This window comes from Cajanus cajan, chromosome 1 (assembly GCF_000230855.2).
Source record: "Cajanus cajan strain Asha chromosome 1, NIPB_CcT2T_4, whole genome shotgun sequence".
NCBI classification, from domain to species: domain Eukaryota; kingdom Viridiplantae; phylum Streptophyta; class Magnoliopsida; order Fabales; family Fabaceae; genus Cajanus; species Cajanus cajan.
In genome coordinates this window covers 4001416-4012782 of record NC_138517.1, presented here as the reverse complement: position 1 = coordinate 4012782, position 11367 = coordinate 4001416, and the positions used below count along the sequence as shown (strand labels likewise).

The 11367-nt window shown below is 30.6% G+C and overlaps 1 protein-coding gene across 1 annotated transcript; it reads right to left on the bottom strand.

Moving 5' to 3' along the window:
* Positions 1-197: 197 nt before the first annotated feature.
* LOC109800787 (uncharacterized) lies at positions 198-6584 on the bottom strand. Its single transcript, XM_020361663.3, has 5 exons — positions 5959-6584; positions 4693-4851; positions 1194-1292; positions 934-1080; positions 198-562 (listed from the first exon to the last, which is right to left on the bottom strand). Exons 1-5 carry the CDS (start codon positions 6442-6444, stop codon positions 428-430), a joined length of 1026 nt encoding a protein of 341 aa, XP_020217252.1. The 5' UTR covers positions 6445-6584; the 3' UTR covers positions 198-427.
* Positions 6585-11367: the final 4783 nt, after the last annotated feature.

The following is an 11367-nucleotide window of genomic DNA, read 5'->3' as shown; positions in this document are numbered from 1 at the left end:
AGATAACTACTATTAATTTTTGAATGAACATTGATATTTCAATCAATCTCTCAACATACAAATTGCTTTTATACTTTTGTCAAATGCAAGCACCCTACTTAAGACAAGACCAATGTTTTGAGCCCTTGGGTGTTCCCCAATGAAAGTTACAACTAGAAATTTTGGAGTTGCAATGTGCAAAAAGGAATAGCAAGTGCTTCTTTATCTGTTTACCAGACAGCATTCAAATTTGAAAACCTTGAGTATAATATGCAAAAAACATTGTCCAATTACGAGACCATTACCGAATATAACACTTACAAGTAATATTGCTGACTCCTCACTAAGGAAGCCAAGAGTTTTAAAATATGCAAAGAGGATTTGCTTATATTGCATATGAAAAAACTATACACCAATTTGAGGGTAAAAAACATGAGGATAGTGCCACTCAGTGTCGAACCACAACTTCTTGCTTACAAACTGGGCAGAAGTTTTTATGCACAAGCCATTGTTTTATACATTGAAAATGATAGCTGTGTTCACACTTCAATCTCCCCAACTCATCTTCTGATTCATACTCTTCCTGAGAACACAAACAAAATAATTTATATATTAAATTATGAGTTTTACATTGTTTTGTATAATAAGAATCACAATATCGTTGACTTTTATAATAATTGTTTTAAAAATTGTAATTCTTATTAATTGACAATACATAAATCTTTATAATAACAACACATTTATATTAGAGAAAAAAGGCTAATAAGGAAATATTATCTACAGTGAATTTGTTGAATTTTATAATAATTATCTTAAAAATTATACTAATGATGATCTTTTATTGGTTGATAAGGTAAAAATTTACACTTACAGTGCAACTTACGGTGCATCATCTTTAAATTATTAGAAAGCATTTTACAAAACGTACTGCAATAAAGTGATTTAAAAACTTACCTGACAAACGCTGCACTTTTTGTCCATTTGATGCTTTGGTGCATCATTTGAACTTGAAAGCTTAACTTTCCTTATGCTGAGTCCCATCTCATCTTCCTTGAGTCCAGTGTTGACATAACCGATTCTCTCACCCAGTTCAAGCAATTGCTGTTACACAAACCAGAAATTTTGATGAACAATGAAGATGCATGTACACACACCCAAAATCCATTACAAAAATAAAACACAATGGAAAGTTTAACTGGAATAAGAATTCTCACCTCGTATGACATGTTATCAACATCAAGTCTCCAGTCTCTAAATTGGTCGTGTGAGTTTAGTCGTCCACCCATCATTATTCTTCCTTGAATTATCATTATCTTCAAAGTGCCAATGTACCAATCAAGATATTCAATATTACCTCTTGAACACAATAATAACTAAGCCAATGATTGATGTATTATATTGTAACACTGATGCTTTTATTCACAAGTTTGTTCTCTTTAATAAATCAAAACATCCACTAAAAAGCAAGCCTTGGTTATCTGGTTAGATAAGTAACCCAATCATAGAAGAGAAAATGATACAACATAAAAGTTTAAAACGATAAATCAAAGAAACATGCTAACCTAACTATATATATTTTATTTTTGGGTAAACATTACCGTCAAACAATTTGCTAAAACGGCATACCAAAATAACTAAGATGTGGATCCTAAATTCTTTAATTCTCCTTTTATATGTCAATTTTTTATATGTAGGGCAAGAAATCTTACTTAACATTGTCTTTGAATTCCTTTGACCAATCATTGTTTATAGTATAACTATTAACTTCAACTAAAGGCACAGAGCAATGACCAAAATCGAATAGTAACTTGATTTTGCTGTGATCAGGGTACACAGCGGATTAGGATTATTAAGAGCTCAAAAACTCTTTTCATGTGGGAATCTAATCAGAACAATAACTAAGGGAAGCCAATTCCAATAATAGTAATAATGTACATTGAAAAAAAAAATTGGAGTACCTCAAATTAAAACTAAGAATTAGTAAAGAAAAATCCTCCACTGTGTGAAATAATGGTTACATCAGCAGAACTTTCTGACATCGGTAGGAATTAACAAGGCATAAAAAAGAAATACCATAAAGGTGAAAATTGACACAATAGAACACAACAATGAGTACCTAAAACAGCCAATAAAATAAAACAAAAAAAAAACTATCTAAAAACAACTGCATACTAAAATTTCAAGCAAAACAAGTACATTTGCTCTACCAACTCATATGCCAAGAACCCTCTTTTCTTATCAATTGCTGCATCGAAAACCCTTTTCTATTTCGTACCTTTTCAGTTTTCAGTACACCTTACTTTTCGTTTCTAATTATAATGCTTACGGCTGCATTCTATTCCTTTTCCAAATAATTACTTGATTAGGGATTAAAAAACCCTTAACACATGTAAATGGGCTTCGGCCCACTTAAGGAATGTCAATTGGACAGGATAGATATAGGCAATAGTCTCTTCCATATCTTTTATCGGATAAATATTCGCTTTGAATCTATTTCTATATTATTTTGGATATCCTTTAAGCGAGTATTTACATATTTTTTTAATAGTGGATATTTATTTTCAAAAAATAAATAATTTTTTAAAAATATTTTAATAATAATTTTTATTTATTCTAATAATTTCTTTAAAAATAATTGTTTAAAAGTCAAAATATAAATCATATAATTATGTAATTAAATATTAACAATTACTCATCAGTATGGATATTATGATACTCCTACCCATTCCATTAACATCTAAATATAGAAAATACTTATATATACCTATTCATTTATGATATTCATATTTTATATGTAACAGATTTTATCCTAAAATATCTAGGGGGTTACGAAATTTTTTCACATCCCTTCCCCCACCTATGACCTAACAGATTTGCGTTACAGAATTTGAAAACTTGTTGGCAGGAGCTTCTTAGTTGTAACTACTTAATACGTATTTTAGTTTTTTTAAAGCGATGAAAAACAATCTCAAAAGTAATTCCTAGATTATCAACTAGTACATGAACATACTTTGCTATCCCATTCAAATATTCAATGCTCACAAGACATTGGTCTTTATCCTATGATAAAAAGATACGAAGAATCTAGAGTCTAAATCACAAGTTTTCAAATTCTGTAACGCAAGTTGTTTCGAATACTAATTAAGTCTTTGTTTAGGAATTAATATCAGTAATTTATAACCACCCTTCTTTATTAACCAACCAAAACACATTTTCAGGACAAAAGGACTTGAGATCGGATCATCTCCCATCAAAAAAATCCTAACTACACACCTCTGCTTCATCACAATACTATAAATTACACACACATCATTTTGAAAAATTACTTGTTGTGCACAGAAATTAACTTACACACATCTTTACGATTAATAATAAGATAGATATTGTTCATTTTAAATATAAGCTTTCAAGATTTTATTTTTGAGTATCACCTTAAAAGTCTCTAATTAATAAAGATTTTGTATGTTTAATAAACTCGTGTTTATTTTCTTATTCGAACTATATAAGACTTTAATTTTATTCTAACATATTTTTTTGTTACAAGGTTATATTTTATTTTTTTTCTAGACTTAAATATGTTTTTAATTTTTTAAATTTAAGAAAAATTTATTTTTAATCTTTTAAATTTAAAACCAATCTTTTTAGTTCTTGTAATTTCAAAAATCTTATTTTAATTCTTTTACTCTAATTTTGTTAAAAAATCTAAAAAATCTGTCAAATATTATCACATAAAATCTACTTACCGATATCACTGTTAGTAAAAATATCACATTAAACCCTCTTACACTATATAATTGTCTCAATTTATTATAATTTAAATTTGAGAGAAAAAATGAATTTATCCTAAATTTGATGGATTATAAATATATGTAATTGTTATTTTTATTTACAAATTTCAACAAAATGGACATTAATCAATTAGGGTGTAGAATTAATTAATAAGGGTGGGGTTTTCATCCTATATATTATTCCTGGTTTTCATACTCATTTTCAAACAGTACTACTTTCACACTTCTCTTTCTTTTCTATTTCAATTATATTTCCCATCATGATACTTCCGATTAAGACTATGTATTCTTCTATTTTGGCACCATCATACTCTGTGGTAAAGGATTTATGCAGGAACCATGCATGTAGGAAGTTTTAATAGAAGAGAATTTTTTAAGGCCTGCACAAAACACAAGTCCTACTGTTGGTATTACATGAACAGTAACTAACAGTCCATAAACAGTTCTAATAGAGTCAGAGAGTACCAGCAGACTGAATTAGTGTTTGGTGTAATTTACTGCAAGAACATGGACCTCACATACATGACATAATCCAACAATGGAAACAAGAATATTGCAGTACAACAATAAATGACCCTATGTAAATAGCCAATTAAGAGTAAATAAATCAAACTCAATGACAGACCATATACCAATTAAGCAATAGCTTCTTGTATGGAAAACCCAAATTTTGCTTCAGTCAAGTCAAACATGCACTGTAATCTATGTTCACAACGAGAACACATGACCAGAAAATAATCTATGCACGGACACTCACAGAGTAAATGTGATTTAATCAGAAATTGCTGTATACGATAAGTTTATTAATTTTTACATATTCATACTTACTATGATATATGATTGATAAACCAAGTAAAAACTCTTTGCATTCTCCGTGTATAGAAATTAAACTTGTACATGAAAGGGTATTAGAGCAAGAACCAACCTCAGCAAGACCTTCAGAAGAAGGATGTGGAACATGGCGATAGAATCTAGCAGTTCGAAAAGGCTCTAATCCAGGGCGTGATGTGAAAACCTCAGGATCATCATCAAGAAAGGAGAAGCTTTCTGGCTTTACAGTGCGCCTTCCAAAATAAGATGGACGCTGCCATTATATTTATGAAGCAGAGTTAGACCATGTCAAAGCAAGTAGAAACCAAAACAATGACGAAACTTAACTAACACAAATGGAACAAAAATTGCAACTAATCACTCAGATGTGTATGTTTTGTACAATACAATAAAATAAACAAATCTAGAATATTAATGGTGATAATGAGTGTCTTTCTTCACTTCATGTCTTCAATCAAAGACTCCCCTTACTCAAGGAGTCCACAATAAACCAATCAAGAACTCCTCCATGCGTCTGTAACTAGGAAATGTAATGCGTGCACGCATTGGAGAATGTGGCAGCTTATCCATACTTCTCACACATACTCTCTACTACTCTACTGACATACACATGTGCTATTCAGCGCTTGCAGAACATTCATTAATATTATTTTAACATTAATAGAATTTGAGAATGCTAAGATCTCACAACTACCAAATAATTAAAAGGCTTGATTATAATGTTAAGCTTTTAGAAAATAAAAGTAATATCCCCTCCTTTGAATAAAAAATATAAACAAAAATGCAAGTAAAAAATCTATTTATTGAAATTGGGAAAGAATACATTTACTGTATGAAAAATTTAAAAAATAATAATAATAATTAAAAGGACATTTAATAAAGTATACCCATTAGTTGATAATTATTACCTAACTCCTACATCAAATCAATTAAGTGATTTTCGTGAATAATTAATTTAATCAAATAATTGATGCTAAACTTGATACCTTATATATTATCTTTATTTATAGTTTTTTATATGCACATCTTAAAAATACCCCAAAATCAAAAAAACAAGAAAAATATCCTGTATTAGTTAGAAAAGAAAAAAAAAAAAAAATCTCCCTTGAACAAAACACCATAAATCAATCAATCAAACCAAAATGATCAATTTCCCCCAACTACAAACCTGACAAACACATCCAACAACAAAATTGTAAACATTAGACTAGTGCAGCATACCATATATCATCTACAACTAGACACACAAGAACATTTAGAAGAAAGAAAACAAAAACAAAAGGAACTGATAACAGATTGAACCAGCAAACCAAATGATTAAAATGTGCAAAAATGAGAATAGTATATATATATAGTATACCTCCCTGTGTGTGAGCCTCTCCACCATATCAAGTTTTCCTCTTGCAGACACATTCCTCCTAGCCACAACACAGTCCACAGATGCAGATGCAGCATCAGTTGAGAAGCCAATTCCAGGGCCACACCAGACATCTTGAAAGTCCACAGCAGACCCATCATCATCACTGTTCTTCTTCTTCCTGCCCCTCTTCCCTTCCCAATCCGCGGAGGACCGAATGACCGCCGGCACCGACACCTTCTGCGACGCGGCGGCGCTACAACCGAGCCCTCTCAGGGTGGCTGCAGAGAATTTTCTGTTACTTTTGTTGTTGTTTTGGTCTCTGGCATGTGTGGTTTCGCTGGAGGTGGAGAAAGAGGACAAGAGAGAGGAGATGGTGGATTTGGTGTGAGATGATTTGTTGAGAGGGTTTGGATCAGTTTCTGAAATGGGGTGCCTCAACTGTCTTCTTGGTCTTCTCCATTTCATGTCTTCTGTCACAACAGGCATGGTTTAGACTTTAGAGAGAGAAAGAGAAAGAGAAGGTGTGTTCAGAATTTAACAAGAGATTTGAGATGACTGGAACATAATCTCAAACTGCTCTTCCAAGCAAAGTAACACTAACTACTTGTGTGGAATGCAGAGAATGTGGATTTTTTTTATATTTTATTTTCTTTCAGATTCAGAGGCCAATTATATTTCACAATTCTCTTTAACTTGATTAAGACTTCTACAAAATTATATAGGTTGGAATATCTTATAGTTATATTATATCCCCTTGTGATAAGAATAAAAAATATAAAATATTATTGTATATTTTAAAGTTTAGTGTTATTAGTCTTATGCGGATAATAATCTTAAAATATTCAGTTTTTGACATGAAATGATGTGTCGAAAATTTTGCATAAATTAATAAAATAATCAATGTGAATTTTCTGTGATATGAAGTAGTGTGTTGAAGAATAATTATCGATTTATGAGATGATTTGGTAACCGAATTCTTTTTGTACTAAAAAAAATCTTGCTGTGAGGAATAAAACTCTGATGAGAGACTATTAGTTAAACTGGTTTAGTTATTCTACGCATTCGGTGGTGGAAAGAATGTGGATTGATTAGTTTGGAAATAATGTTATTTATTTTTTTTGTGGGGGTTACTTTCCTTACGTGGTTGTTTGTTAGGTGGGGTATGGTTTGTCTTGTTGTTGGAATTGTGGGCATATGCTATTATTCAATGGGTGTGTGAGGCCCCTGGAATCTGTGACTACTTTTGCTTCTTTTTGTGCATTTTAAGCCAAACTGCTGCTAACATCAGAGGAAAAGTTGAGAAACCCTTCCGCTCTGATTATTGTTCTTGGAGTCTAGTGCTTTGGCCTGAGGCTTCAAATAGAATGGAAAGGAGGTACCAAGGGGCAGGGATCACATCACATAATATATGATAATAAACAAAATTAAAACTATGCAGAAAGTTAGATTTCAGAGGTTAGAATATTGGCAAAGGGTCCCACACAAGGTCAAAAAATGTTAATGTGTTTTGGGATGTAGTGTGTCACACCCATCATTTGCAGAAAATCAGAAATGGTTGTTATCATGTGTTGTGGGGTGCCTTCAATTTTGACACCACAAATGTCTTCCATGTAAAGCAACCTAGCTTGATGTAAGTAAGTTCCATGCAATTCATTGTATTTTTCGGTGGGGGAAATTATTTGCATACTCGTATTCCACTAAAAGTCGTCTTTGGATGGTGGAGAGAAAAAAACGGGCAAAACAAAGAAAGAGAGAGAAGTAGAGATATTGGACAATTCGTGAAATTTAGGTATCAAAAGATTCTCCCTACTTAACAGAGCTCTTTTTACCATGTGTGATTGTGATCTTAGGTCCTGGACAAATAAAATGTTGAATTCGTCATATGAAAATGTTTAAATGAGTTGAATTTTAAGATTTATTAAGATTAAAATAAGTTTAAATTTTATGAGAATTTATAAAAGTATATATTGAATATTTATTAATAAGATTTTCACATGAATAATCATACTCGTGTCCTTTAGAGATGAGTTCATTTTTTGTAAATTAAACCAACTTTTATTATTAAATTATACTATTTTAGTAAGAAATGACTAAATTAAGTTTTATTTTTAATTTTAAAACTAAACTTCCTTCTCTCTATAGATTAAAATGATATATACACTTTATTTTCTTTTCATATAAACAAACTTTTTAAACATAGTAAGAAATTACGAATTTTTCCATTTTCTCCCTAAATTTTTTAATATATCAGCATTTTCAAGGATTATTTGGAAATTTTTAGAGACCAAATTATTTTCATATTTCTTTTCATGAATAGTGTTAGCATATTTTACAATAAAATGTTAGAATTTTTTGGGGTCGAGATTCTTTCAAAGTTTTTAAAAATGGGAAGAACCCAAATCCATTTTTTATTTTTATTTTTATTTTGGTATTGGTGAGATCTGAGCTTACCTATGAGTTTTCTGGTGATGAGTACATCAAATAAAACTCCTTATTCTTGGAAAATGACCCTTATTGGTTCTATAGAAAATCCTTGACCCATATGAAAGGTATATGCTCCTTTTCAAAACATGGGGTTATCACCAAAATATAAGTCCACATGTATCCTTTCAATTCGTGTGATGGGTATGAAATGGAATGTGGCTTATAAATAACCTTGAAATGTGGAAAAGAAATATAATAATGGGACTGCTAAGATGTAAGAACAAAGGCAAAAGAACAAAAAAAATACAGTAAGTTCCACGGTTGTTTTTGACTAGTGCACACATTAATTAATTGAAGTTGGGAGCCATATATGGAGACAAAAGAACAAATCTGCCAGAGGCAGAATTGTAGAATGATGTCCTGCATCGCTTACTTTATATGGTAATAAATATTTTAAACAATTATTAATTGTATAAATTATTATGATAAAAATGTGATTTTCCTTGAAAAAAATAGTTTTATTGAGAGATTATAATACACATATTGTTCTGGAATCTAGATATCCTTATATTTGTTTCTCGTCTCGTATTGAATAATTAACCATGTTGTATAATTATACTAATTAATTGGATGTTTGTTCATGTTCGGATGGGATTTTAATAGAGTCTATGAATATGTTGCATTAGATTTACAATGATTTCATATTGGCTTAATCTAGAGACGTGTTTGATATTGGAAATATTTTTATTTTTTATTTTTGGAAATTTTAAATAAAAAAATTAATTTTTCATTTTTGATAGTTATTTAAAAAAATATATCTGAAATATAATTTTTTGAAAAATATTTTTATTTTACTTAAAAAAATATTCTCATAATAGTAAAAATCTAACTCTCTCGAATATGTTTAACATATATAAAAGATTGCAATTTTTTTTAAATCTCTCTTCTTTTGTTTCTTTTTCTCTTTTCTTCTTTCCTTCCTCTTCTTCTTTCTTTTTTTATTTATTTTTATTTATCTTTCTCCCTCTCATTCTTTCGTTCTCTTTTTATTTCTCTTTCTTCCTCTCTTTCTCTCTGTCTCTATCACTCTCACTCCCCTTTTCTTCCTGTCTCCTTCTCCCTCTCCCTCTCCCCTTTCTTTCCCTCTCATATCTCTATTTCTTTCTCTCATATTTTCTTATTTATTAATTTTGTCAATTTTAATAATATTATTAAAGTCTATTTTATTTTTACAGTTTAACATTATTTGTTAGTACTTATTTATTTATTATTTGAATGAAATAAAAATATATTTTTATCTTTCTTAATTATTATATAATATTTTTTTTGTTTATTTCTTTTGTTGAATTCTATATTTAGATAATTTTAATTATAAGTTTTCAACTTTTTAAAATAGTTTAATATCATATTTATAATAAGATTTAAGTAAATAAATGTATCTATTATGTTTATTTTAATAAAGGATATTTTTGTAAAAAGTATTTACATACTCAAGAATATACTATTATAACTAAACATGAAAAATCTTTAATTTTTCGAGAATCTTATATGAATATTCATGAAAACTTTTGTAAGTAATCAAACATGTTTTAATTATTTTCAGGAATCATGATTTTCAATATTTGTAATTTTTAAGAATCATGATTTCTAGGTATGAAAAAACTTCTCTCTTACCAAACATCTCTTATAAGTCTAGTCAAGTAAAATGTATTTAATCTTAAAATATATCTATGTACAAAAAATATTCATAAAGAGATTTTTAACTCTTCTTATTAGAAGGAGTTTATATATGTTTCACTAATTTTTTAGATAGTCAATATGTTTTGGTTTGTAATTAACATGTCTTCAAATAAATGTTCAAACAAAGTTACACATTTTTAATTTTATGGATTGAAAAGTGAAAATTTTCGTTTGCAATGATGCAAGCGGTTACCTAAACACGTTGAAATTCCCATTTTATAGATTTTATCTAAAAAAAACATAGTTCCTTAGACCAATACAGAAAAATTAGTAGCCAACAACTATATTCAGAAGTAGATTGATATTGACTCTATAGATTGATAATGTTTTCTTAAATAGTGACTTGTTTGAAGAAGTTTAGATCATTAGGCAATTAAAAATCACTATAAATATAAATTTTTAAATAATTATTTTAAAATTTATGTACCTGTCTAGAGGATACACCAATAATCTTCTCGTAGATTGAGGGCCGAACGACTGCTCCGATCCGATGTGAGTGAGGGGTTGGTACCTGCAAAAGGCACTTCAACGCTCAAGTCAGGACAAACACAAATATCGAGAGTAATTAATGAACAGTGACGTTACCTTTTAACCTGAGCTATTTATACTGACATTTATGGGCCTTGAGCCTTATGGGCCCTATGGCGTATTTACCGTATTAGGTAATATACCTTAATCAAGTAATTATCCCCTAAGCCTAGATTAAGTGTTAAGTGATGATGGGCTGATTCAGGTGGCCGATTGGCGTTCGGCTACCTGGTTCTTCCATTCGGTGGCCGATGTAGGGATGACCGAACGTCTCTACCTGTACACTGCCCCCCAGCCTTAGGGGAAGGTGAGGCTTCCCTTAAGGGTAACAAAGAGACGATTGTTAGGGGAATGTGAACGGGTGCACCACTGTAACCGTTGGATCTGGAGGATCGAACGGTTATATGTAATTTGAAACTTCGAATTTTCCCGCTTCTTTTTGAGTTTATAAATAGGTGGTGTGGTAGGGCCATTCACACGCATTGCTCTCATCCGAATTGTGATAGCTAAAGATCTCATAAGCCGATCCAACGAACGATTGTGGTCTTTCGGATAACTGGTAAGTTTTTTGTTGCCATGGTTACTACTTCTGTAACTTCTTCGGCCAGCAGCTCTCGGTCGTCGTCATCCGGGGGGTCCTCGTCCAGTGATTCGAGTCATCCCACAGCATCTTCGTCTCCTGTGAGTGCCGAAAGGCCAGATCAGGGTGATTCTGCT

Bases quoted from the DNA above. Each gene is read 5' to 3' on its own strand.
- LOC109800787 (XM_020361663.3), bottom strand. From the start codon at position 6,444: ATGCCTGTTGTGACAGAAGACATGAAATGGAGAAGACCAAGAAGACAG. The intron at 1,293-4,692 runs GTTGGTTCTTGC...GGCACTTTGAAG, and splicing joins CTTCTGAAGGTCTTGCTGAG to ATAATGATAATTCAAGGAAG. The intron at 563-933 runs GTAAGTTTTTAA...TTGTGTTCTCAG, and splicing joins AAAAGTGCAGCGTTTGTCAG to GAAGAGTATGAATCAGAAGA.